The following is a 27,867-nucleotide window of genomic DNA, read 5'->3' on the forward strand; positions in this document are numbered from 1 at the left end:
CATTAAGAATAGCCTAGTGGATCAGGCCAGTGGCCTATCTACTCCAGCATCCTGTTCTCATACTAGGTGACCAGATGCCTGTGGGGAGCCTGCAAACAGGACACAAGCACAACAGCACTCTGCTCACCTGCATTTCCCAGCAATTGGTATGAAGAGGCATGCTGCCTCTGAAATTGGAGGTAAAACATAACCTTTGTAGTCAGTAGCATGGAGGATGAAGAAGAAACTGGAATTAGTTGGCTCTGTTTGTCATTGGCTCTGGCTCCATCTACAGTTGGACTCACTGCTTTCCGCCTTGCCAGTCCCAATGAGCACCAGCCACCACTAAGTGACATGCTGCATCTGAACTAGATGGTCTATGTAGAAAGAAACGGAACATACAACTCTTGCTGGAATAAATGATTCATCTAGTCCAGGTATGGGAAAGCTTTTGCACTCAGGTATTTTTGAGACTTCAGTTCCCATCAGCCCCAGAGACTATGGCCAACTGTCAGGTCCAGTGGGAGTTGAATCCAACAAAATATGGAGGGACACAGTTTTCCTTCCCTGATCTAGTCGGTCAATGCATCAGAGCTCAGTAGGGGAGCAGTTGCTTGGCATGTGAAAGGTCCCAGGTTCAACCCCCAGAATTTCCATGTAGGTTTGGGCATATGTCCTGTCTGAAATCCTGGAGAGCTGCTGCCATATCTGTGTCAATAATACTGAACTAAATAGACTCAGTATAAGGCAGCTTCCTATGTCTCTACAACTGCAGCTCTGCAACATACTCTACCTAATGGTACAGAAATATCCTGTTGATCAACTGGATGTTATGTTGATCAACATTCCAACACTCATGTATATAATAATTTCATGGCTTGAAATGACATAACTTGTCAACCACCTATGTCATGTAGGGCTGTGTGACTGCTCTGGACAGATCCCAAACTGAAGCAGGCCTGAAACATGTCAAGGCATCTCTCAAGCCAGTCACAGCAAAACACTCCCCAAAACAAGACAGCTTGTCTTCAAAATGTTGCAAATCAATGCCATGTAAGGGGACTACCAGGGTGGGGAAAGGGGAATTTGAATTTTGCTCATTAATAGCCAATCACAGTGCTGGAGGGTGGTGAACTGTTACAGGCGTGTCTCTCTCTCTCTCTGAGACATTTACTGTTTTGCAAGTTCTCTTGAATGTCAGCACAAATTTGGTGGGTTTTGTTCAGCTTGTCTTTTGTTAGCCTTTAGTTGATACCAGCATTCTTTCTTACATACCTGTTTGTTTTACAATGCTTTCCCAATCCTAATATTATTCTAAAAAAAATGAAAACCCTGTTTATTGTCTGTATCTTTAGTGTTTGTTACTTAGGCAGTGTCACTTCCCTTATGCCCTCCCCCAAAATGGCCCTAGTTTTTTAGTTAGGTTTGCATTACAGATGTGTTGTTTTCTGCATTTGTAGGTGTCCGTCTTCTGAATACACCATACACTTACAGTGAAAAAGCAGAACACTTCCACAGGGCAGCTGTTGTGCCACCAGAGACAGAGGGGCCAGAGATGCTGGCAGCAACAGCACCATCACTGGCCAGATTAGTAGGCCACCGGTTAGCCTAGTCCATCCTAGGACTGCTTGCTGGGGTGGTGGGCAGTAGCAGCAGCCTGTGTGGTTTCTTGCCTGTCTTGAGGGGTGTTTTTCGTAGCAGGTGCAAGCCTGGTCCCATAGCCATACAATCCTTTGTGTCTGAGGTTCTCAGGTGGATTGAGGAGGAGTTCTTCCGTTGGGAATGCTGAGGGTGGGGAGCAGCAACAGATATGCTCTCCAGTGCCATCAGGAAATGCTTCCTCTGATGCCCTCACTGTTCCTGTGGTGGTGTTGACACCTTCAGACTGAAGGCAATCTGTGGTACTATTCTGACGTGGGGCTGGATCCCACTACTGCTCTCTGCCATTGCTGCAGATGGGCAATGAACAAGGAGAAAGTAACGTTCAAATCCAATTATTAACAAGGCAACCTCATACCAGGTGTCTTCAAGCTGCAGGCAGTTATATGCAAAAACAACGAAGTTACGGCCATTTTACTTTTGAAACACTTTATTTGTGTGGGGAGGGGACAAGCTTTAAAGGTGGCTAGCACATAAACCCCTGGATCTACCTATCTGAAACCCTCTCTGGAGGAGCTACCATGTATTCAAATGTCATGCATCTAGGGGGAGGATTGTGGTCATTTTGGCTTCCCAATGCATGCCTCTCTGAGGACTGAAGATTCGGATCTCCAAATTTTGATTTGGATGTTGGGTGTGAATTGATCCAAACTGAATTGTGTCTTGAACTGAAAGAGGGACAGGGAGCTTGCACAGTGCTAACATCAGAGATGGGGAATCTGGGACCATCCAGATGTTGCTGGACCCCCAGCTCCCATCCACCTCAACCAGCATGGCCAATGGTCAAGAATGCTGGGAGTTCTGGTCCATGACTATCTAGAGGGTGACATGTTGCCCACCCCTACCAAGCAACTCATTGAAATGAACCTGTTTGCAAGACCTAATTATTGGCAGTTACCCTTTTCTTTATTGGCAGTGTCTGTACAGGCAGCAGTGTTGTAGCCGGCCCCAAGAGATATCCAACCAGCAGTGTATGTAGGAGCAGTGATTAGTGAAAGCTTCATTGGTTCAATTTCAGCCTGCTACTAAGCTGTTATAAACAAAGGAGCCCTGTCAGCAGTGATGGGGAGGGAGAGGTGGCAACTGGGGGAGTGGAAGCTCTTTGAAACATTAAAACAGTCCCAATTTAGCAAACCACTGCCCCCAACAGAAGACCGGAGTTGCTATATCCTCATTTATTTTTATTAAAAGAAGGCTAAATGTGAAGTGAAATCTATTACTGCTAAAAGGCTTTAGCAAGTCTGTTCTAGTCATTTCCTAGCATCAACGGTGGGAGCAAAATCCTTGCTCTGCCATCTGGGACGAATGCCCTGGTTGAGATCCATAAGCCAGATGACTATCCCTGTGTATCTCAATGCCATTTTCTTCCTTTACTTGTAGATAATGCTTTCTAGTGCTTGACCGACTGTGTCAAGGCTTTGTTTTCATGAAAGAAGAAGTAGCTTTGCTGCTTCCGTTGATTTCTTTCGGAAAGGTTCAGTTAAGTGAGAGGATGCACAGTAGGGCTTGTGCTACGTTGGAAGCAACTCCTTGCAGCACAGGTCATAACAGAAGGAAAAGGAAAACCCCAAATGCATTGTGAGCTCATCAGATGGAAAGGTGGCCACGAAAGTAGGGCAAGATTAACTGTGGTGGATGTGAGTTTTCCATGATGCATGATGAGCACAAGAGGGGAACAATTATTTCCATTGTCAACAGTGCAAAGTTCTATTTACATTCTTCAATAAATGAATGACAGTTAAACATATTATACTAAGGGAAACCCTCAACTCCCACTCCCCCCACCCCTGCAAAAAAAAAGAAGTTTGTTTTTAAATTGTTTCCAATGTTTAGCCCTTATTCTCAAACACCTGTCAGTACCAGACACTACAGTAGATGCAGCATCTGTTAAATAGGCAGGAATATATACATTTATATACATATATCTAAAACAGAAATAAGTAACTGCAGTGTTTCATGTGACATTGCAAGACTTTTGTTCCCATTAAGTGTTTAGAGAAGACCAAATTCAGGTGTTAAAATGGTACCACAGGTCCTTACTGGAAGGAGGGATTGAGAAGATGACAGTGACTATGTGATCTGGACATAGTACAACTCAATCCTCTCTCACTGATGTGCTCCTTCCACCCCCAAAAGATGTGGCATCTAAAGAAAGCGGCTGACCATCACTCTATTTCACAATGCCAGAGACGTCTGCTTTGCACTGCCCCTGCTGAATCATCCAAACTCCCTGGATTTTAATGTGCAAATTCAAGCTAGTCAACGCTTCTCTCTTCAAACTTTGGATTGCCTTTCATCTGTCCATTCCTGCTTAGTGTTCTGGAGAGCTTGAGTTCTTTGCTCATCTACTTGGACATAATCCACTCTTTGTTCTTCAGAGAGGAAAGGTTTCTGCCAAGGTGAAGGAAATGAAACAAACAAACATACGTGAGGACGTGCAAAACATGAACACAGCTACAGCTGGGCTTCTGTCAATTCTTCCCCTCCTCTCCAACCTTAGCTGGCATTTCTTTTTTCACCTTGAAGCCAGGGGTGACATCAGCAAGCAAGCATGCCTGTTGTCTTGCTACTGGTTTCAGACATCATTCCCCATCTGCTAGCTTGTCACACAGCCCAGAACAGGCCTGGCAGACACAGGAAAGTGCAGTACAGTGATATGTTCACCTTGAGATGAAGGGGAAAATGGTTTTCCTCTGAGTTAAAGCTCTTGATCAGGCAAGACTGGAGTGGGTTTCGAACCCAGAGAATTGCCTCTGATGCAAGAGTGGGGAATGTTTTTCAGCTCAAGGGGAGCATACCCTTTTGGTGACTTTCTGGGGACCACATGCCAGTGGCAAGCAGGGTCAGAGGCAAAAGTTGGTAGAGCAAGGGATGTGAATTTTATCTTCATATTTGCACCCCTCTTCAACTTCCATGGAGGCAAGCAAGAGGCAGCCAGGCAAAAACATTTAGGGTGTGAAGTAGAGCCAGTGAGGAGTATGTTCTGGGGAGAGTTCCAAGGGCTAGATACAAAGGCCTGGAGGGCCACACTCAGCTCCTGGGCCCAAGATTCCCCACCCTTGATTTAAAGAAGCACTAACAATACTCTGCTCACTTGTGAAAAAAAGGAAGCAGGTATTGGATATTACATGCCACCATTTAATTTTTATTACTGATGTCAGGGAGCGGCAGCAGAAGTTGTTGTGAGCAAGGCCTACCTTTTGTACAGGAGACGGAGAAGCGGAATTAAAATCCAGTGCTAAATAATCAAGGCTGAAGTTCTTTGGCCATTGGAATGCTCCATTGCATGGAGATGTTGCTTGCTCCTGTTGAGAATGAACCATGACCATAAGAAAATGAAGAAATAGGCATTGTCAAAACAAATTTAAAAGTTTTGTATGTGTGTGTTGCCTATAGACTCTCCTCCTTTCCCTCATGTTCTACAGCAGGGGCAGGAAGCCTTCAGCCCACAAATCATATTGGTTCACCACGTTTTCCAATTTGGTTTACTAGGGCTGGTGGGCAGGCTTGATTGCTGCAGAAAGTAGATTACCCACTAACTGATAGGTGAGGAGGGGATTCAAGCTTGCTCAGTTTGGCTGTCCATGCCAAATTCCTTAAAGGGTTGATTGCTGAAGAAAGGACTGAACCCTCAGCCCATCAGCTGATGCACAAGTTGCTCATTCCTGCTTAGCCTCTACCTCCCGCCACCCCCAGTAGCCAACTTTGACAGGTGGGTGGTTCCATCCACTTGTCACAGGTATCTTGTGCAGGTGGGAATTAAAGAACTGGCCCATTGGGCGAAAAAGGTTCTCCACCCCTGCACTACAACCATGATCATGCTTTAGCAAGAGAGGCAGCTTCCATATTATTTGAACATCTCTACGGCTCCCAATCCTTCTCGTCCCGGCTCTCACCAGGCCATTTAAGGCACCTCTGTTGTTCAAGGGAAACATTTGCATAGACTGCAGTCTTGGCCAACCTGGTGCTCCCCAGAAGTTTTGAACTATGGGGTTCTGCTAGGAGGTATGCCCCCTGCAAATGATCTGGAGGGTGCCAGGCCGGGGAAGGCTAACCTTGTACAATGCAAAAAGACAACAAAATGTTAGGAACATAGGAAGCTGCCTTATACCAAGTCAGATCACTGGCCCTTGTACCTCAGTGTTTCCTACATTGAGGGTAGCCAGTGTGCTGTCCTCCAGATACTGTCAGGATGCAACTCCAATCAGCCACAGCCAGCATGGTCAATTGCCAGGGATAATGGGAGTTGTAGTCCAGCAACACCTGGAGGGCATTACATTGGCTACCCCTGTTTTGCCCTCACTGGCAGTGGCTATCCAGGGTTTCTGGTAGTCTTTCCCAACAGTGCTTGGAGATATTAAGGACGGAATGTAGCCCCACAGCATGTAAAGCAGTTACTTTTATTACTGTGCTACAATCCTTCCTTGTAGTGTTTGGGCTCAGAACAAACCATATACAGAGACAGACCACTGGTCTATCTAGTTTAGTACGTCTGCACCACTATTCCCCAAGCTGGTCCGCTTGTTATACTACAGCTCCCAGCATACTTTATGACTGACCATGCAGGAGCCATAGTCCAAATCATCTGGGTGGCACCAGGTTGGGGAAAGGTTATCTACACTTACTGGCAATGACTTTCCAGGGTTTCAGGCAGCGTTTCTTTTCCAGCCCTAGCTGGAAATACAGGAATAAGACATGGGGTCTTTTGTACATAAAACGCTAGCTCAACCATCAAGCTACAATCTTTCCCCAACATATCTCCCCGGAGTTTTGTGCGATCTTAAGGGGTTCCATAAAGGCTCTTGTCTAAAAATGGTAGGGAAAATTTTGAGGTTCTCTCTTTGCCTCCAGCAAATCACCATGTATATGTTTGAGATTGCTTGGAGATGTGCCACCAACACTTGTGGGAACAACGGAGATCTGTAGGAATGGGGAAAAGGCTTCCCTTATCACTGCGTCAATTGGCCCTTGTGTGCCTGCACTAAATTTCTTCAGTAGGGCAAAGGGGAGCCCCTGCCACATGTTTGGCTGAAAAATTTGACTTCTCTGAGCCTTTCCGCTCACATGGTTTGTCAAAGGAGAGTTGCATGAAAATGATTACCATTTGAATGTAACTTTCTTCTTCCTCTCCGGAAACTGAACTGGCAAATACTCTCGCTGAATTAATGCAGTCTCTTTCTGGAGAGATAAAGCTTGTTCGATTGCTAGTGCAGGAGGAGGAGGAGGGTGGGGGAAACCCAAAGCACAAACAAAAGAGAAGTCAAAGAAGAGTTTTCACAGATGCTCTGAAACCAAGCCAAAATCTGACGTTGCCCAGTGTGGGGAATAAGCCCGCCCAAAGCCCAGCAACACTACAGAGGTTAAGTTAGCTAACAAAGGAGGTTACAATCTCATCAGTGTCCTCTTGGGAAATTAGTCATTTCTGCAATCGAATCTGACAGTAAAAATGGCCGCCATGGCATTATGGGAAAGCTGCAGACATCAAAGAATGGTCAAGGAAGGAGCATAAACAGAGGCAAATATGGCTAGCAACAGTTTTGGAGGCAGAAACAAATTAATTAGCTACTGCAACTATATGCAGAGGAACTGCAACCACCGTGAATCATCTGCAAAAAGATATGTTATTTGCACATGGGAAATGTCTGCTACTCAGTCCTCTTACAAAGTAAAAAAAGCTGCCAAATCCATTGCCAGATATGTCTGTGTAATGTTTTTCAAACCAACCACAAGTTCTCAAGACATCATCTTAAGAGGAAAGCTGGCAAGCTAGATATTTCCAGTGTTCATCAATGAACTTTATCCTTTTATTCACTGTCCCATCTTTTTACCAACTTCAGGGGCAAGCACCCCCTGGTTTTATCAGGTAAATGCAAATGGAAGCATCTTACAAAGCTGGTTCAGGGCTCTAGAACAGATCTTCAAGTGTGCAAAAGTAGTGCTTTGTTACGTATCTTTAGGCATCCAACAAAAACATTCATCTTCTCCCATGCCTTTCATTAAACAAACTATGGCCTTTTAAACTGGGTTGGTGGGTGGGGTATTATTATTGTTTATTACTATGGTATGTATTTTTGTGTTTTTATATTGCAAACTGCCCTCTCATCCTCAGATAGAAATAACAGTACAGTGGTACCTCAGGTTACATACGCTTCAGGTTACAGACTCCGCTTACCCAGAAATATTACCTCGGATTAAGAAATTTGCTTCAGGATGAGAACAGAAATTGTGCAGCAGCGGCACAACGGCAGCAGCAGGAGGCCCCATTAACTAAAGTGGTGCTTCAGGTTAAAGACAGTTTCAGGTTAAGAACAGACCTCCAGAACGAATTAAGTTCTTAACCCGAGGTACCACTGTATAGAAACAACAACAACAACGCTTTCCTAGTTTGAACTACAACTCCCATCATCCCTAACAATTGAGCACGGTGGCTGGAGGTGATGGGCTTTATACTACATCAACATCTGAAGGGCACCACACTGGTTACCCCTCCTCTAAAAGGACAGGCTAGTAGAACTCTGGTAACCAGTAGTAGGTACTGAGGAACAGATCAACGCAGTGGATATGATGTTACAATATCAGTATGATGTGCCATCATCCACAGCTAAATGGCTACTAAATGGCCAAGAAAGAAGGGGTGAAGAGAGAGAGTGCATACTCACAAGCAGAACTGGAGCAGAAGCCATCTCAGGGTAAACTAGACCAGCCCTCCAGACATTCTGGACTACAATTCCCATCAGCACTTGCATGAACAGCCAATGGTCAGAGATTATGAGAACTGTAGCCCAAAATTTCTGGAGGGTAACAAGTTGGGGAAGGCTGAACATCCCAAAAGCAGATGGTGAAAAGTCTATGGAGGACTTGATTTTTTAATTGAAAAGCAGGTGCCATGAAGAATCAGCTGGAGCACAGGTATGGAGGAGGGGAAGGGATTCTTAACCCTTTCCCCTCTCACCTTCTGTACGTCTAGAATTATCTTCCTGATATTACTTCTCTCCCCAGTGTTTTGCCCTATGGTATGAAAGCAGAACATTTCTCAGAAAGTAATGTCTGAGATATTTAGGCTCAGTTAATACTGATAGAAATATATATTCCTGTGTTTTACACATAAACACACACTTATTTATTTATTTATTTGTATGTATGTATGTATGTATGTATGTGCGAGAATGAAGAAAATAGGCTGGGGAGAAGAAGTGGAAGGAACAGATAACAAGCTTACTGCTTCTTACAACAATACTGAAATATACTGAATTAACTCTGTAGCTGCAACCAAAATTCTCAAATGGCTGCTGAAACAAGCAAGGCCTCTTAAACTAAATAGGCTTCTCCCATTGTGGGCAGAGTGAACCACCCTGGCTGAGATAAACCTCCACTTAAATACTCAGTTATGAGTTATCTGTTGCTGAAGCAACGTTCACAACGGATGCCAGTTACTGCTGTTGCATTCAGGTCCTGCTTATGGGCTTCCCATAACATCCTGTAAGAACAGGATGTTGAACTCTGGCCTGACCTCTTTGTACGCGCTAATACAATTTGCTCTAGCTGGAGTTTCACATGGAGCCATCCATTCCAATCCTGCATTGCCTCAACTAACGCTGCTTGCAGGAACCTAACCTCTTTTTCCATGAACCCCCTACTTTAGCCAGAATGCTCTTTCCATTGGAGTCATCCGCTGGAGCAGAACGGTTGTGAAGATAGAATAACTACATATCCACCTAATCTGGTTTACTAAGGAAACTCTCTGTGGTGGCAGGAGAAAGGCAGGAACCCCTCAAGGTAGGGATAGCCAATGTAGTGATCACCAGATATTAGGAATATAGGAAACTACCTTATACCAAATTTGACTGTTGGTCCATCTAGTTCAATACTGTCTACAATGACTGACAGGATTCTGCCCTAGTCCTACTTGGAGCTTCCAGGTTTTGGAACTTAGGCCTTCTGCATGCAAAGCAGATGCTCTAAAACTGAGCTATGGCCCTTCCCCGATTTTGTTGTATTCAAACTCCCTTTAGTCCAAGTCAGCATGGCCAAAGGTCCAGGGTGATGGCAGCTGCAGTGCAACAATATCTGGAAGGCACTGCGTTGGTTATTCCTGCTCCAAAGATCACCACTGAACTTGCAAAGACATGTGCTGTCTTAAAGCAAGAATGATGCAAATCTCTCTGTTTAATTGAAGCCAATTTAATTTTGGGAGGAAAGAAAAACATTTTCTTGTCTTCTTAAAAAGCAGGGATGAGATCCACAGAATTTGTATTGAAAGTTTGTTTAGAAACTTTGCTTACAGTCTCCCTGTGGAATGAGACAATATATAAATAATTTTCCTGTAAGGAATGCTAATGTTTAAAAGAAACGTCATTAAAACTAAACAAGGTTGGGTCAACACTACATGTGAAGCACAATTTATTTGCCCATAACTCACAGAAACAGTGCAACCGAATCAGTGTATCAAATTTGGGCTGATGTTTGTTCAACATTCACAGCTACACTACACTTGATCTTAGAAATGTCATCTTCAAGCAATAGTCAAGTCAGCTTCCTATTTATTTTTTATATTGCTATCCTTAGCATAAAATGCAAAAAGTGCAAATTTTCAGAGCAAGGATTGATTTTTCTAAAAAACTGAAATTATAAAATAGATTTTAAGAATCTATATAGGATTTTAAATATCAAGTTCCACTAAGACTTAAACAAACCTGGTTTAAAATGTTATCTGAACATAATACAAACATATTATAATTTACACACATAATCATGGCCCTTCATCAAACATAGTCTGCTTTTCTATGCAAAAAATGCCCTATTCAAAATTCTATGAACAAGAGCAAAAATATGTGGTTTTGGCTTGAGGTTGAGCATTATAATGACACAATAGGCCATATATTGCATATGTTGCTGTGTACATCATGAATATTTGGAGTTTGTCCACTAAACAGCATGCAAATTACTTTCCATGTCACAGGGAAACACCTTTCTTCCCAACTCTACCACTACCCTTTCCTTCTAGAAAGTTTATCTTCAAGTGAATTATCTTACACCTATGCCTTACATGGGTTTAGAAACAGAAATGATTGTTTCAGTTGCTTCCCTAAGCAGATGTGTGCATCAGGCACACAGACTAGGAACTCGGCTACATTGGCAAAGAAGAAGTGCTTTAGATGCGGTTTATGCATTCTAATACTGTGACACCAGATGGCGCTGTGGAGTTCCATTTTTACCAACCCAATTTCTCTTACAAAATTTGCAACTCATTTAACTGAAACACTTCTTTGATGTGTCTAGATCCAGCCTAGGTGGAATTTATGCTCCAGGATTGTATACTGGCTCTATTTAGTTGCAAATAATACATGCTGTGTTTGTTATAGTACGGAAGCTTGTGGAGGCAGTATGTTAGAAATATAAAAGGCAGATAAACATTGGCCGTTTAAACTTGCTCTCCTTCTCTGCAAGTAAAACCATAGCTTAAGTGAATTATAGTAATGTTGTTTGGGTATAAATCAGGTGTGGTGATGTCCTTTCTGGCCTCAAGGCCAAAACTTAATGTGAGATTTGATGTGGCAGTGCATTATTCTGAAATAGTAGCTGAATAATAACAATGTCACATGGCAGTATGCAATGCAACAAAACAAAACAAAACAAAACAAAACAAAACAAAACAAAACAAAACAAAACAAAACAAAACAAAACAAAACAAAACAAAACAGAAAACCAAAGGGAGCAACTATGCCACCAGAAAAAGTTAAGTGTGAAAAACCCTATATGCCCTTTGACTTGGTATGCCTCTTCAAACATATTATGACATTATAGTTAAAAAATGTATTCTGTGTGTACTTATTTTGACACTTACCTCTGCTTTGTGATGTGTGTATTAGGCATGAGTGTATGTGTGAGACCTGTTTGGTGAAAGAGCAGTAAGCTGTTCATTCATGAACCATACAGCACAGCAAGATACTAGGTAAATGCCCCCCATACTGAGATCCAGGGATACTATTTTAATAGTTCCTCCAACCATCTGCCAAGACCAATCTCCTAAAAAAAATGTTGGGACAGGTTTCACACCCACTTACTAAGGCACAGTCCACGTCCTGGTTAAGGCAGCATGTTCTCGGATGGTGGAAAGGTTTCGCAGGTCCAGCGGAGGTGGTCGGACTGAAGATTTAAAGAGAGAAGACTTCTTACTGCCACAGAGCTGGCCAAGGACAGGGGCAGATCCGGTTGTAAACTTGCTGTGTGGGTAGCCGGTTACTTAACAGGATGGAAGCAGTTCCAAGAAAGGAAGTTTATGACATCAGGGGGCTCATACTGTGGACCCAGGTAGCAGAGCTTCCTTAATTTCTTTAGAGAGCCACAGTGGTATAGTGGTTAGAGTGTTGGACCAGGACCTTGGAGGCCAAGCTTCAAATCCCCACTTGCCATGAAGCTCACTGGGTGATCAATCACTGCCACTAAGACTAACCTACCCCACATGGTTGTTGTAGGGATTGAGGAGGGTGAGAACTATGTTCTCCTTCAAAGAAAAGGTGGGATATAAATGCAATAAAATAAATATTCTTGCTAATCCAAAGTAGCTCACAGGCTGCAGGAGTTACTGGTCTGATACAGTGGTGCCCCGCAAGACGAACGCCTCGCAAGACGGAAAACCCGCTAGACAAAAGGGTTTTCCGTTTTGGAGGCGCTTCGCAAAACGAATTTCCCTATGGGCTTGCTTCACAAGAAGAAAATGTCTTGCGAGTTCCTGCGGGGTTTTTCCCCTCCCCCCCCTTTTCCTAAGCCCTAAGCCGCTTATCAGCTGATCCGCTGATAAGCCGCTTATCAGCTGATCCGCTAAAAGCCGCTGAACCGCTAATAGCGCTAATCTGCTAAGCTGTCAATGGGCTTGCTTCGCAAGACGAAAAAACCGCTATACGAAGAGCCTCATGGAACGGATTAATTTCGTCTTGCGAGGCACCACTGTATTTCCAGGGTAACAGACCACCCTTTTAATGAACAGGGAAGGTACTGCAATCTCATCAACACAAGCCAGGTCTGGTGCTTTGAGGTGACCAATGGGGACCTGGCTGGCTCTAAATAACTGTTGCTCCAGGCTTGGTCTGAGCATCTTGTTCACCAAGTAGCAATGAAGCCCCTCCATCTCTTCCCATCTGCAACCTGACCAACAGCCCATCCACAACCACATCTCCTGCCTCTAGTCCTTTTCCTCAACCATCTCATCTACCTCTGCATATTTATTTTAACATAGTTCTGGCCTGCACTCCCGCAGGCCAGATTTTGTACAGTTCAGATACCAGTTTAGTTCCTCTGGAAAGCCAGGCCAACCTCCTGGCTTTCCAACTCCACTACTAGGACTGCAGTCCCAAAGACACCTACTTCTTGAGTGACTTCTGAGAATAGAAAAAACACATCTCAAGCCTGTAGTTAACAAGTAACCCACCCAATGAACGTTGTATTTGCTCAAACGTCAGCTGTTTGTTCTGTCCTTCGCAAGGCCAGCTCCAAGTTTGAGCAAATCAAATTAATCATAGGGGCCTCTGGTGGGGGTCCCTCATATACTAGTGGGTCCTCAGTCCTGGGCTTACTTCAGGGTTTTGAAACTGGATCTGGGCAGCAGATCACGTCCCAACTCCTCTGTGGGCCAGTCATCTGCCAATCTCCTGTCATCACCATGACAGCAGGTGGCCCATTTTCACGTGGATAGTTTGAAATCAAACCAAGAGGGCACAGCCACAACCCGGAAAGCTTCATCAATCCCCACAAGGATTTGCAGGTGTCATCAAATCTGATTGGCAGCACAAGCAAACCCCCATTCAGCCCAGTCCAACTTTTACTTGCTTCACACCACTCACACCAGAACTGGAAGCAGAGTGCCAGTGAAGGCACTGTGGCAAACTAAAATGGGAGCTTGCAGATCTAGCCACTGTATTCTGGACATGCCCCTAGGCTGAATTTGTCCTGGACTTGTTCACTGTCCCCGATATCCACTTGCTGGACTCATCAAATCAACTCCCGAAACTCCCAAGATAAACACATAGAGGTGCTCGAAAAACAGCTTGCGGAAAGACAAGCTCACATTTTCGACGTGGCTTGAGATCCCGGTTGACCGGAGGTGGTTCCAGGTCTGTGGGGAGCTCGGGCAGAGGGCTGGAGATTTTTTCTATGCTGGCTGCAGAGCGGATAAACGTAGCTGAGCCTGGACTCATGGGAATGTAGCCGTCAGGTGTGCAGTCAGATCCTGGGATCGGTGGGGAGATGCTGGGGTGCATTGGCACGTAACTGTCCTCGGAACTATTTGATGTACTGGAGTAGAGAGGGCTAAAACGACTTGGCTTCAGAAATAAGCACAGGGAAAGGGAAAGGGAAAGGGAAAGTTGGTTAACAGAAGGGTTCCAAATCAGAAATCAGGTGCCAAACCTTGGACCTATCCATCCACTTTCCGCTTTGCCCAGGATTCTCTCAGGTTCAGCCTCCTGACTAGCCTGGAGTCCTGCATCAGGAGTGAGGAGCCTGGGAGCTAAATGCAACCTTCCAGGCCTCTCTTGTATGGCCCTCATGAACAGACCCCATTTCCTGTGTGCATACCCCATTTAGCTCTGGGTTAAATTCCACCCTAATATTTTTTCAAGTCTGAAAAATGGCATACTGGAAGTTTGGATTTCTTGGGCTAACCAGGAGGAAGACGACTCACTAATAACTGTATTAGTATTATTATTGTGATGTCTTTTGTTGTTTTGTATATAATTTTAAAAATTAAAAAAAATTGTCCAGTAGCAGCACCTTAGAGACCAACTAAGTTTGTTCTGGGTATAAGCTTTCATATGCATGCACACTTCTTATGCCCAGAACAAACTTAGTTGGTCTCTAAGGTGCTACTGGACAATTTTTTAAAATTTTATTTTGACTGCGTCAGACCAACACAGCTACCTACCTGAGTCATGTATATAATCCTGAATCATGTATATAATTTGCTTTTGTGGTTTTCAGCTGCCTTACTAATGTACCATATTTATGCAAATGCCATCGCATCTAATGCGCACCTCAGTTTTCAAAACCTTGAAAACAGAAAAGTATTTGCTGGCACCATCAAATCTAATGCGCACCCTAATTTTCAGAAAGTAATTTGGACAAAAAACGGTGTATATTACATTCGAGTAAATATGGTACATTGTTTAAATATATTTAATTTATTACGTTACTTTAGAACAACATACAGAGGAAGCTGCCTTATTGGTCCATCTTGCTTGGTATCCTCTACACTGACTGGCAGAAGCTCTCCAAGGTTTCAGACGAGGATCTCTCTCAACTCCACCTGCAGATGCCGGGGATTGAACCTGCATGCAAAGCAGATGCTTAACCACCGAGCTACATCCCTTCCGTTCATACTTAAAATGTGGAATTATTGTGATCATTATTACAATAAACTTGGTATTAATACTATTTCATTCTGAATGTGGAATTGGCATTGTATATCTTACATCGATTCCTTTTTGTTGGTATTTGTAAACTGCCCAGAGACCTCTTTTGAAATGTGGAATGGAAAACGAATTAACACATAAATATTATGGACAGTTGGGGCTTCCAACAAAATGTTGCAACATGGAGTGCTCTTGTTTAGTGTTCTACGCCTAGTCCTTCTTTCTGGACACTCCATTCCTGTCCTCTCATTGTGTGAGTCCAATTCAGATTGGGGTTATATCAATCAATCAATCAATCAATCAATCAATCACCATATGTTTTTGTCGAACTACAACTCCCATAATCCTGACAGTTTAGCTAATGGCCAGGCATGATGGGACTTGTAGTCCAACCACATCTGGGGTCCGAAGGCTGAAGAACCTTGGTTTAGCTTTTACCATGTCAATATGTATGTATGTAATGGAGCAATTCCTTCTCTCTCTCTCTCTCTCTCTCTCTCTCTCTCTCTCTCTCTCATTATCTTTGATTTGAATTTGCATCATTCTGACTGCACCATCCTTGGCAGAAACAGACAGTGGAAGGAGGACAGAGCCCTTGATATATCCTCAGCCTTATTTCATATTTTTCAATTGTAAACCACCCTCTGATCCTTGCATGAAGGGATAATTAATTGATTAATTAATTAATTAAATTCTCAGCGGAAGAGCACTTGCTTTGCATGCAAAAGGCAGCAGGTTCGGTCTCCAGACATCACTGAGAAAGTATGAAACCCTGGAGAGCCACTGCCACCATACTGAGAAATAAGGCCCATTTGGTCCAATGGGGCTTACTCCCAGGTAAGTGGGCACAGAGTTGCAATCTAAACCAGTGTTTCCCAAACTTGGTTCTCCAACTTTTGGACTACAACTCCCATCATCCATAGCTAGCCAGACCAGTGGTCAAGGATGATGGGAATTGTATAGGGCTGCCATAGGTTTGGAATTTCCTGGACATAACCGAGATTTGTCCATCGAAAATAGTGTTCAGGTGAAATTTATGAAAAGCCGCTGAAATGTCTGGGAAATCCCAGGCATTATGGCAGCCTATATAGGAAGTGTTGATTTTTTGGCGATTTTCCTAAAAAATAGGGAGGGAGAACTTAATTCTTTTTTTGGAGCTCAACTTTTGTGTCCGGATGTTCACTTTTTGAAATATGGCAACCATAGAATTGTAGTCCAAAAACAGTTGGGAGACCCAAGTTTGGGAAACCTTGGCCTAAACATATGAAAAAATGCTAACTGTTATTTTGTTACATTGGATTGGGTAACCATTTATTATATATTGATCAGACAGCAGAGGCTGGTTAATTTCTTGTTAATGTTCACTTCTAAAACCATGCTAAATGTGTGTGTGTGTGTGTGTGTGTGTGTGTGTGTGTGTGTAAGACAGTACTGCACTTACCAAATTCAAGCTAAGCCTCTTATCCCTGCGTCTTAGGGAATTTCCTTCCAAGTCAGCTGCAAATCAAAAAAAGAAAAAAAGAAAACCCATAGCAATTTAATTAGCTGTTCAACAAAAGGTAGGTCTTAGAGGATACAATCCTAGCCTGTTGTGTGCAGTTTGAAGGTTCTGCTTTAACCTGCTCGCTATGTGGAAATGTACTTAACCAAACATAAATAATTGTGCCCAAACCTCACTATACACACCAGATTCAGATATCCAAACATCCAAAGTTTGTCCATTTCATTACCTGTTTGTGCTAAGCTGGTTGGTGACAGCCTTTTCCAGGCAGAAATCATGCAGGGAGGAAGAGAGCGAGATCAGACAAATCAAAGAGGAGGAGAGATTGAACAAATCCACTGACTTCCACTCTCTCCTGTTGTTCCGTCAGATCGAAAGCATCTCTGGGCAGAGATCCCTTTTTTGCTTGGCTTACTCTGGAGGGGAGTGTGTCACACAGCCCCCTCCTCTGTGTGCTGAAAGGTGATATGGAAGGGCCTGTGAGGCTGTATGGGCAGGCCCTGTTCTATGCCACAGTCTCCAGCACTCAAACTACATCAGAAGGAGTTCCACTTGCATACTAGTGAGAGCATGGAGGGTTCTCCATTGTGAGGTGGGACATTGATGCCACACACAATATGTGCCCTGGACATTGGTGGATGTAGAAGTTAACAGCAGTAACTGGGGCCAGAGGGGAGCAAAGTTGGGCATTTGCCAGGGCCCCCTAGAGCAAAATGGGGCCCCACTGCCCACACAGTGTTACCCATGCTACTTTGCACAAAGTATCCAAGAAGATCAGCCAAAGAGAATTTTCGAATTGCATGTCCAGTTCTTCCAGTTTAAGGGAAAGGGACCCCTGACCATTAGGTCCAGTCATGGCTAACTCGGGGGTTGCGGTGCTCATCTCGCTTTATTGGCCAAGGGAGCTGGCGTACATCTTCCGGGTCATGTGGTCAGCATGACTAAGCAGCTTCTGGTGAACCAGAGCAGCGCAAGGAAACGCCGTTTACCTTCTCGCTGGAGCGGTACCTATTTATCTACTTGCACATTGACATGCTTTCAAACTGCTAGGTTGGCAGGAGCTGGGACCAAGCAACGGGAGCTCACCCCGTCACAGTGATTCGAACCGCCGACCTTCTGATCAGCAATCCCTAGGCTCTCTGGTTTAACCCACAGTGCCACCCGTGTCCCCTCTTCCAGGTTAGGGTGGCCAAAATCCTGGAGCCAACACAGATCAGAGCTGCAATGTAGTCAGCTAATGAGTTAAACTGCAAGTCAATTAATAAGTAAACTAATAGACAAAAGAATAAAATTGTGGGTTTCCCGTCTGGAAAAGCTCTTTAAGAATATGCTGTGTGTGTGCACATGTCTGTGTGTTTACGTGTAAAGTAGCACACATGCTTTTTGAAAGTCTGCTTCCCCAGCAACTCAAGGCTGTTAGTGAGAATAACACTTCCAGTGATGGGTGTTTCTCTCAAAAGCTTCCAAGAACTGCACAGGACACTGATAAAATGAGCTGGTAAAAACATTCTTCAGAATTATCTGAAGGTGTGCAGAGGGCCTCTCTTCAAGGCAAAAAGACGAGATACACAGTTGTTAATAAATTAAAACAAAATAGGTTCCATACAATGCAATGTGCATATTAAAAAGCAACAGGAGTAGCAGCAGCAGTTTGTGGCTGCCAGTTTGTTTCTGGGCCCAATTCAAACTTAGGCCCCAAACATCTGAGAGACCCCCTCCTTCTCCTACAGGCCATTGTAGGATGTTGAGATCAGCTCAGGGGGCCCTCTGGGTAGTTCTGCCATTCTCAGAATTTCAGGGTGGTAGCAGCTTGGGAGAGCAAATTGTCTGTGACTGCCCCTAATTTGTGGCATTCCCTCCTTAAATAGGTGTTTCTGGCACCTTCACTATATAGCTGTTGGCGAATGCAGAAGCCGCACATCTTTATCCTGGCTTTTGACACCAGAGAAGAATGTTTTCAAGAGCCACCGTATTCCTGTGACTATTCCTGTGACTGTCATTTGTTTTAACAGCTTTTAACACTGACAGCAGCCACGAAATTAAAAGACGCCTGCTTCTTGGGAGAAAAGCAATGACAAACCTAGACAGCATCTTAAAAAGCAGAGACATCACCTTGCCAACAAAGGTCCATATAGTAAAAGCTATGGTTTTCCCAGTAGTGATGTATGGAAGTGAAAGCTGGACCATAAAGAAGGCTGATCGCCGAAGAATTGATGCTTTTGAATTATGGTGCTGAAGGAGACTCTTGAGAGTCCCATGGACTGCAAGAAGATCAAACCTATCCACTCTTAAGGAAATCAGCCCTGAGTGCTCACTGGAAGGACAGATCCTGAAGCTGAGGCTCCAATACTTTGGCCAACTCATGAGAAGAGAAGACTCCCTGGAAAAGACCCTGATGCTGGGAAAGATGGAGGGCACACGGAGAAGGGGACGACAGAGGACGAGATGGTTGGACAGTGTTCTCGAAGCTACTAGCATGAGTCTGACCAAACTGTGGGAGGCAGTGGAAGACAGAAGTGCCTGGCGTGCTCTGGTCCAGGGGGTCACGAAGAGTTGGACACGACTAAACGACTGAAGAACAAACAACACTGATTTTTAATTTATTATAACCCTCACTTGGATCTGCTGGTGAAGGGCAGGGTAAGGAGGAGGAGGACGAAGAGGACTTCACTTACTCTTCCTTTCAAAATGTGAATGGCCATACTAATTAAAATGTTCCTATGGTCAATTGTCTTGTCCAGTTTTTGCCTCCCTGATATTTTCCAGATGTTTCAGATTACAGCTCATAGGAACCAGTACAGCCTCCTTATTCTGCCGTTTCAACTTGGTTATCAGTCTTCTTTACTTAAGCACAGGGAGTGTGTCCATTCAACAGAATGTTCATTTCCTCACTTATTTAAGATAAAACACTCACGCAATCTCAGTTTTTCCAAAGTTAAAAAACTGTTCTGGAGTGGCCCTGTGACAGACATCACAGGGAGCAAACCAATCAATATGGCTTACGGTCAGTTACAGCTGCAAGCTTATTTCATTTATCTGAGACATTTGTACCCCCAACCATTTCAATAAAATTCCAAGGTTAGCTTACAAAATGTAAATGCAGTTTGAAAAGGTACAAACAATGTAAAACAGCAACAACCAGAATAATAATAGTAACATCACCAAGAGCAGCATAAAATACAAACACACAACCCTCCCTTCAAAACCAGCAAAGATGAAAGACATCAAAACAATAATCAGCACCAGAAAAATCAAGAAGTCTTCCTTCACTAAGCACTTTGGCAGCAGTAGGTCCTAACTCACTAGTTGAAGACCAGTGCTACGGATAGGGATTGGGGTGGGGAGGATTTAGTTCAATCTGCATTTAAAGCCGAATTTATCAAATTCAGAGTTTCCAGAGCAATAGGAGAACCAAAACTAAGCCACCCTTCAAAATCTGAACTTCTTCCATGTTTGCAATGTGATGCAGTTCTCCAACCAAACAACGTTAAGGGCAACTGTGTGTAAAAATGATAGTATTCATCAAAATAACATACAAAAATGCATTAGGATAAGAGAAATTGCTTCCAAAAATGTGCACATCAGTCAAAATTGCAGACAAAAATGCGGTTTTTAGGATAAATATGTACCTAAACACTGAAGAATTTTCAGGAGGATTTTTTTGACAGCAACAACAACAAAAATTCATGAGTTGCTACAGAAACGTGGAGAACTGAATTTAAGTTGGGAAAACAAGAAACCTAGAGAACTCAAACTGATAATTCCTTCCATTCCCAGCTATGGAGTAAGGGTGGAAATTATACAAACCAGGGATGGTCAAATGAGCTCAGGAAGGCCAACTCTTAACAGACAAGACCATTCACATCCTTACCTCTCCAACTTCTCATGCTGTCCAATCCAGACAAGGAGATTCTCCTTGGCACCAATGCCCCTTGAGCACACGAGATCCCAACGTGTCCATTCTGAAGGGCCCCACTAGATGGCTCTTCAACCCGTTTGTCTGTGAAGTGGGTTGGCTTAGGAGGCCTTGGTGGTGGTGTATTGCCCAGAACATCAAGTTCAGTAATGCCATAGGAAAGAGCACTCGGGCTTTTATCAACCATTAAGGTTGGTGTCAAGGGAGGTCCTGAAAGTGGGGAGGAAGAGGAGAAATCACTAGAAGGGGGACCGCTTGAATCTGCATTCTTGAGAAGAGCCCCATGACCCATTGCCTGGGGCATCTCTTGCAGCAGGATGCCAGAAGGCTGTAGATAAAGTGAGGGCTGAGATGCCACAAAGTCAACAAAGACATCGTCTGATGAGGTCTGCTCCAGGGATCGGTCAGAATTGGACCAGCTGTGGCACCTGAAAGGAAAAGAAAAGAAAACTAGTATAGGTGTTACTTATGTTGCAGAACATAGGAACAGTGGTGACCAGTGCCCATTGGCCACTGGTAAGGTGGAAGGAAGGAAGAGCAGCAACAATCAACAAAAAGCAAAGCCACTCCGTGACTGGTTGAAAGTAAGAATGCAGTCAGCTGGGTGTAGGTTGGGTGACGGTAAACTGAGATTGGTGAGGCAGTGCCCTATTTTCCCTACCATGGGATAGGAAGTTGCCTTACCTAGCTCAGTACTGCCTCATTATATAGTTTCCATCGTTTGCTGCAGACATACCTTTATATTTGCGTGATGTTTGTGAGACTGCTTGTATTGTTGGATGTACATTTATCTGGTCTGGTTTCAATGTTTTACTGAATTTTATAGGATACTAATATGAATACTAATACTATTTTTATTATTTATATGCCACCCATCTGCATGGGTTGCCCAGCCACTCTGGGCAGCTTCCAGAAAAAGATAAAAACACAATAAAATATCAAACATTTAAAACTTCTCTATATAGGGCTGCCTCTGGATGGCTTCTAAAAGTCATACACTTATTTATCTCCTTGACATCCGATGAGAAGGCATTCCACAGGGCAGATGCCACTACTGAGAAGGCCCTCTGCCTGGTTCCCTGTAACTTGGCTTCTCGTAGTGAGGGAACTGCCAGAAGGCCCTCAGAGCTGGACCTCAGTGTCCGGGCTGAATAATGGGAGTGGAGATGCTCCTTCAGGTTGTAACCCACCCAGGGACCTTGTGGTGAAGCACAGGTAAGAAATCTCTTAACTAAGCAAACCAGTGAATATGAGAAAGGGGGGAAATGTGCTTTTGCTTTCCTTCTTCCTGAATTGTTCAGGGAGGATGAGGGTTTTTTAAATACAAAAAATGTAAAGAGGACACATGCCCTAATTCTTCCCAGGATATTTAGTGTAAAATGGGGCTTGAGCAGCCCAATTTAATCTTCTTGTGCTCATCTTCATTCCACTCTTCCCTCTTTTTTCTAACCAATACAGTGGTGCCTCGCAAGATGAAATTAATTCGTTCCGCAAGTTTTTTCTTCTTGCGAGTTTTTCGTCTTGCGAAGCATGGTTTCCCATAGGAATGCATTGAAAATCAATCAATGCGTTCCTATGGAGACTGTCCGGGGACAGAGGGGAAGCGCCACGTGCCTTCCCCTCTGTCCCCGGACCTGTTTAAAGCAAGGGGCGGCGGGGAGAAGATTGCTTCTCCCCATTGCCTGCACCGCAATCTCCGGGGACAGAGGGGAAGGCGCGTGCGCCTTCCCCTCTGTCCCCTCTTTTGAAGCAAGGGGCGGCAACGGGGAGAAGATTGCGCGCCTTCCCCTTTGTCCCCGGAGCTTGCGGGGCAAGCTTCCTTTTGCGAAGCAAGCCCATAGGGAGATGCGTCTTGCGAAGCGGCTAAGAAAACGAAAAACTCCTTCGTCTAGCGAGTTTTTCGTCTTCCGAGGCGTTCATCTTGCGGGGTACCACTGTACTTCAAATTAAGATTAAATTATTTTGGTTAGTGTGCATGTTTTTTGTGTTTTTTAAAATATTCTATTTTAGTCCACATTAACAGCATACATTGAAAGTGCTGTGATACCACTTTAGCAATTCTGGATTCCCTCAAAGATTCATGGAAACTGACATATGTTATGGGTGCTGAGAGTTCTTAGGAGACCCCTATTCACCCCACAGAGCAAAAATTCTCAAGAGTTCCATGGGAAGAGGGATTTGATTGTTAAACCACATATTGCGGTTTTGCTCCAAAGAGAATAGCATCTCTTGGGAATGAATGGGAAAAACTGCTTTGGAACTTCATCAAGCAATCTGAAATTTATGGTTCTGACATGCCTTTGGATATATATGCTAATTGTGGTTCTTGTCTGATGAATGATTATGGAATTCACTGTTGATGTTGATAACAAAAAATTAAGTTGCATAGTTGACTTGTTGGTTCTGCCCCACCCCCACCCCAAATGTCATTGCAATCTAGATGGACATGAGGGATGCACATTCTTATCTTGTCAAAATCTCCAAATACTGCTTTAAACATCCCGTTCCCACTGCTGGATAGCTCTGCATTCTGCTTAGTTTGAGGTGGTTGGTGGAATATGAGGTCAATTCTGAGAATAACAACCCTATTTCATTTCCAGAATTTGCTGAAAAACATGGTATGAACATTTTTAATATAGTGATTTCATACTTGCCTGGTGGGGAGTGGAAGGATTTGCTTTTCATCCCTCAAGTTTTTGTTTAATTTTTACTTTCCTCTAAACAGTATCAGAGTTAAAGGACAACAAAATACTTGGTTTTGTTTTAGCCTTTGTGCTAAAACTGAGGCATCGACTCTCATTGATTTACTTAACTCTCACTATCATTGAAATAATTGTGATTCCAGAGTGCTTAATTTTGCTTTGTGTCCTAAATTATCCCCCACCACTTTATTCTATTCATTTCTACCTTGCCTTTCCAGGAAAGCTTTTAGGACAAGCCATTGGCGAGAACATTTTGTTGACTGCAATATAGAGGAGTAATTTTATTTGTAGGGGCAATTATGTTGTTCTCTTGTGGATGCATTTGTGGTACTCATGTTAATGTTACAGCCATCGTTGAAAACAAAGTAGATATTGACTTGAAGAGGCACTCTGGAGGGCTTTTTCGGTTTCAAAATATTCAGCATCTGATTGCCGTTTTAAGCACAAAGAAGAAATTTGGGGATTATAGGTCAGGTTGACTTTTAAGGCTTCCTGCATTTTTCTTTCAGTGGAAACATGGGTAGCTCTCTCCCCACCAAAGCAAGAACAGAATGTGATGAGGGAGCCGGAAGGGTAGGACTGTTCTTTCTTTTGGGAAAATTTACAACTGGAATAAGGAACCTGTGCCTCCTAAGCTAGCTTAATGCCCTCAGGTGTAGAGTGCTCTGTATCATTGCCATTGTGGAATTTTACTTCAACCACCAACCTAGGTGACAAGCAGGAGAGGAAATGGGGAATTACAGGCACTTTTAGCTGGTTCCTAGGATTCTCACACCCCTCTACACACTTCTTGAGCACTTTTACTGATTGGAATATGTCCTCTAACTGAGATGCCTTTCCCATGCCTGGATGGAGAGATGTGTATGTTGTGCGTGCGTGTGTTGTACAAAGTCACATCTATTGCTTGCTTCAGTGTTGGCCACTCCCACTTTCGCCTCTGGCCATGCCCACCACTGGCATACCCAAGTAGGGATTGGGCAAGACTGACTGCAAACCTTAAGAGCCGTTGCCAGCCATGTTGAGAGTATTGAGTTATATGGTCCAATGTCCAATGGTAAGACCATTTCCTAGAATTATAAAAACAGAAGAGGCTATCTAGGCTGTGTATACCCATGCATTTAAATCACATTACTCCCCCCACCACAAAATCCTGGTACCTGTAGTTTGTTAAAGGTGCTGGCAATTGTAGCCCTGGGAGGAGTAAACTACGCTTCCTATGAATCTTTTCTAGGGAAGCAGAATGAGCTTGAAGTGCATGGTGTGTATGCAGCCCTGGATTTCCCGCACCCTTACTAAAATGTAGAAAGAGCTGCACGTACAATGGGTCTGGTCCATCGGCCTATGAAAAACATTCTGAAAAATACTTAGCAATGCAACCATGTGGAGAAATATTAACATCAACTTGACAGAGTTGGCCCTACGATGCAAAGGGAGGCAGCTACCTAAGGCCTCAGATGCTGAAAGGCAGAGAGCAGACAGAGCTATGTGCCACATAGCTTACCTTGTGCCTCCTAAGCTAGCTTTATGCCCTCAGGTGTGGAGGGCTCTGTGTCATTGCCATGGCTGAATCTTACTTCAGCCACCAACCTAGGTGGCATTCCCTTCATACAATCAAAGCACTGTGATAACACAATCATGGCTTCCCTCAAAGAATTTTGGGAGCTGTAGCTCTGTGAGGGGAATAGGGATCTCAGCACTCTTAATGAACTACAGCTCCCAGAATTCTTTGGGGGAGGTTGTGACTGTTTAAAGTGGCACCATAGAGCTTTAAATATAAGGTTTACATATGACCACAATTTATGAGCTTATGTACTTCTATGTGCTAAGTCCCCTTAGACCCAAACTTCCTTTGGGAATAACCCTGTTTTGCCCCCCAAAACTGAAAGGCACTCAACCTTCCCCACTGGCCTCCAGATGTTCTGGACCACAACTCACAGCAGCCCCAGCCAGGACACGGTTGCTAATGGGAGTTGTACTTGTGGAAGGCCACAAGGTTGGAGGAAGGTTGTATCAGAGAGAGTTATGGTGATACCTGACATGACTGAGTTTTCCGGTCTCACAGTTCGATAAGAACAGATAGTCAGGAAGGAAGACAGACTCTGACTCGCTTGCTGTCTCCTCTGCAGCAGAAGCATCCGCAGCAGCTTGGTCGGCCAAAAGGGAAGGGTCTGCAACCCTCAAGGCGTGGGCAGAGGCGGCTGGTGAAGGTTGCGGGGAAGTGGTGGTGTGGGAGAGGCTGTCTCCGGAATCTGTGACAAAGGAAAGAAAAGGTTATAAGTTGACGGTGCTTGTCAGGAAGTCAGTTTGGCCTTGATCCTGTAAGGGGCTTGATTCTTTCCAAGGAGTGCAGTGAAGGATTTGTGGCCTATACTAATTTCTTCATTGTTTACCTTCTGTCTGTCCAGGGTTGTTGGAACAAAGAGTAAATCTACAGTACTGAGGAAGATGAGGTCAGCACTGGAAGAAAGCCTATGTGCTGTGGCCAAATTGGACTGAAACAATCAGTACTGGTGTATACCTGGGTTTCTGTTGTTTTCTTCAGGGCCAACATTTAAAAGGAGGTTATAAATAATCTCGACTTAAAAGAAAACTTAATTTAAGGGACGTGTTCACAACATGGATAAAATAGAATGTTTTCAATAGCTTTTTAAAACATTTTACTGATAATGTTATTCTTTTCTTCTTTACGTAAATCATTTTGAGTTTTTAAAGGGTTTTTCTTTTACAATCAAGCAGTGTGTGTGTGTGTGTGTGTGTGTGTGTGTGTATCACACAGCTGTATTTATAATCAACCAATGGACTCATACAGTTGCAGCATTTGGAAACCCATGCAGAATTTCAACACATTTTGGTGGAGTGGGGTGGGAGAGAGAGATGGGCCTTGGAGAATACTAGGTTTGGGGTGTTTGTTATTATCACAAATGAACTTTGAGTTGATGGGGATTTTATTAATGCCCAAAAGATACTACAGCAAAAAAAAAAAGAAGAAAAAGGAAAAAAGATAAGCCAGCTATAATATTTTAGGCTGGTGTTAAAGGATAACATGGCTATCCACTTGGGTAGCATTCTGCAGGACTCCTTAAAGTCCCTCAAATATCAGAAGCCTACTTAAGGAAGGGCTTTCAATGTGGTTGCCTCTATTCTGTGGAACAGCATCCCTTTTGAGATACAACAGACAGCCATTATCTGCATTTTCCTAAAACAACTGGAGACATTTTGGTTTCGACAGGCTTTTCCAGCTGGATGAAAATGCTGGGTGTCTTTTTGTATGGTATTTAAACTTAGCTTCAGAGGTTTTTTTTGGGGGGGGGGGTTAAGCACTGCTTCAGAAACTATTTCTGCTTTCTTATTATTCTGATTGACTGATTATTTAATTTCCAAATAATTTCAAGATGCATGTAAATTGCCTGAAGACATATATGTAAAAGGCAATTCACAAATAAAATAATATTTCACACTGTGTATTTTTTTCTCTATGTATTATTCTAACAATTAAAAAAAAGTTATAAAAAGGCTGCTTCCCCAACCTGTGCGGAGGGTGGTAAGAATATACTCAGACAGCCCCCTCCAAGCCCCTAATATGGCCATCGCCCCGCCACTGCTTAAACAGCAGTATGCAACCCAGTCTTGACAACAACAACAACAACAATTATTGATATTTAAAGTCACATATTTCCACTATGGATAGCCACCAAGTGTTTACATTAAAGAGAAGCTCAGCTTCCCTAACCCATAAACAGTTATCTGGGAAACGAGGCCAAGATATTATCTAACTCAACATTTCCAAGAAGCAAAGTGTTTATACTGCGGGAAGACAAACTGTAGTCTACAAAATGTACAGCCAAACACTTCCCACAGACAGGTGTTCTGCATGGTCCTTTTCAAACCACCTGAGAAACACAGAGGCGGTAAGACAAGCCAGCCCCTCCCAGCCTCTGTGTGGATAAGTAGAATTTGCAATTTAAAAGAGGGATGGGGTAGAATGGAGGGGTACAGAAAACAAAAAATGGGGAGCCAGACTGGACTGGTATCAACTCATGGGGTGGCACCACTATTCAGTGACAGAACACCTGTGTTGCATGCAGATGATTCCAGCTTCAACCGCCAGCATCACCAGGAAGGGCTGGGAAAGACTGCCAGACTGAAACCCTGGAGAGCTGCTGCCAGTCAGTGTAGACAATACTAAGCTAGATGGATCAATGGTCTGACTCACTATAAGGCAGCTTCCTATCTTCCAAAAAAGGGGCCAGGGAACAAAATATTTGTTCAAGTTGCAAAATCAGGTTGCCTTTCTCCATAAGACCAGCAGATGGCAGCATTTTTGTTCTACAGCCAAGCAGTTCCATCAAGATTGATCTGTTCTTAGGATACCACTTTTGTGTATTTACTACCCGGCAAGGTGTCATTCTAAAGCCTTTGCAAGATCTACATCTATTTCTATAAACAGCCACACACTCAAATGCATGCTTATTGATTAAAGCAAAGGAAAACTCATGCATGCATTTACATTATGTCTACAATGAAAGCCTACACATTTTAGAAAAGCCACTTAAATCTTACTGTTAAATGAGTCATGGACCAATTTGGAACACAAACAGCTTTTCAGATCCAGAGTTCATCTGATACATAGAAATGGGCAGTGCTGCTGCCAGCAATGCTGCTTCCAAAAAGGTTGCAAGATCAATATTCTAAACTATCGGGGTT

General features: G+C 43.6%; 1 protein-coding gene across 3 annotated transcripts in view; it reads right to left on the reverse strand.

Annotated features, from left to right (window-relative positions):
- Positions 1–2,050: 2,050 nt before the first annotated feature.
- GAB3 (GRB2 associated binding protein 3) overlaps positions 2,051–27,867 on the reverse strand; it is an 81,738-nt gene continuing 55,921 nt past the window's right edge. For 2 of the 3 annotated variants that reach the window (XM_081847016.1, XM_081847018.1), the window contains exons 3-11: positions 25,196–25,412; positions 20,417–20,889; positions 16,486–16,541; positions 14,841–14,960; positions 13,703–13,958; positions 11,703–11,784; positions 6,740–6,842; positions 4,836–4,943; positions 2,051–4,029 (exon numbers count right to left, since the gene is read on the reverse strand). In XM_081847016.1, coding sequence (XP_081703142.1) covers positions 3,913–4,029; positions 4,836–4,943; positions 6,740–6,842; positions 11,703–11,784; positions 13,703–13,958; positions 14,841–14,960; positions 16,486–16,541; positions 20,417–20,889; positions 25,196–25,412 — 1,532 coding nt within the window. In that variant the 3' untranslated portion in view covers positions 2,051–3,912. The remainder of the gene's footprint in view (positions 4,030–4,835; positions 4,944–6,739; positions 6,843–11,702; positions 11,785–13,702; positions 13,959–14,840; positions 14,961–16,485; positions 16,542–20,416; positions 20,890–25,195; positions 25,413–27,867) is intronic. The other variant, XM_081847017.1, reaches the window with a different exon arrangement.

Source organism: Podarcis erhardii (assembly GCF_964252035.2).
Source record: "Podarcis erhardii genome assembly, chromosome: Z".
NCBI classification, from domain to species: Eukaryota; Metazoa; Chordata; class Lepidosauria; order Squamata; family Lacertidae; genus Podarcis; species Podarcis erhardii.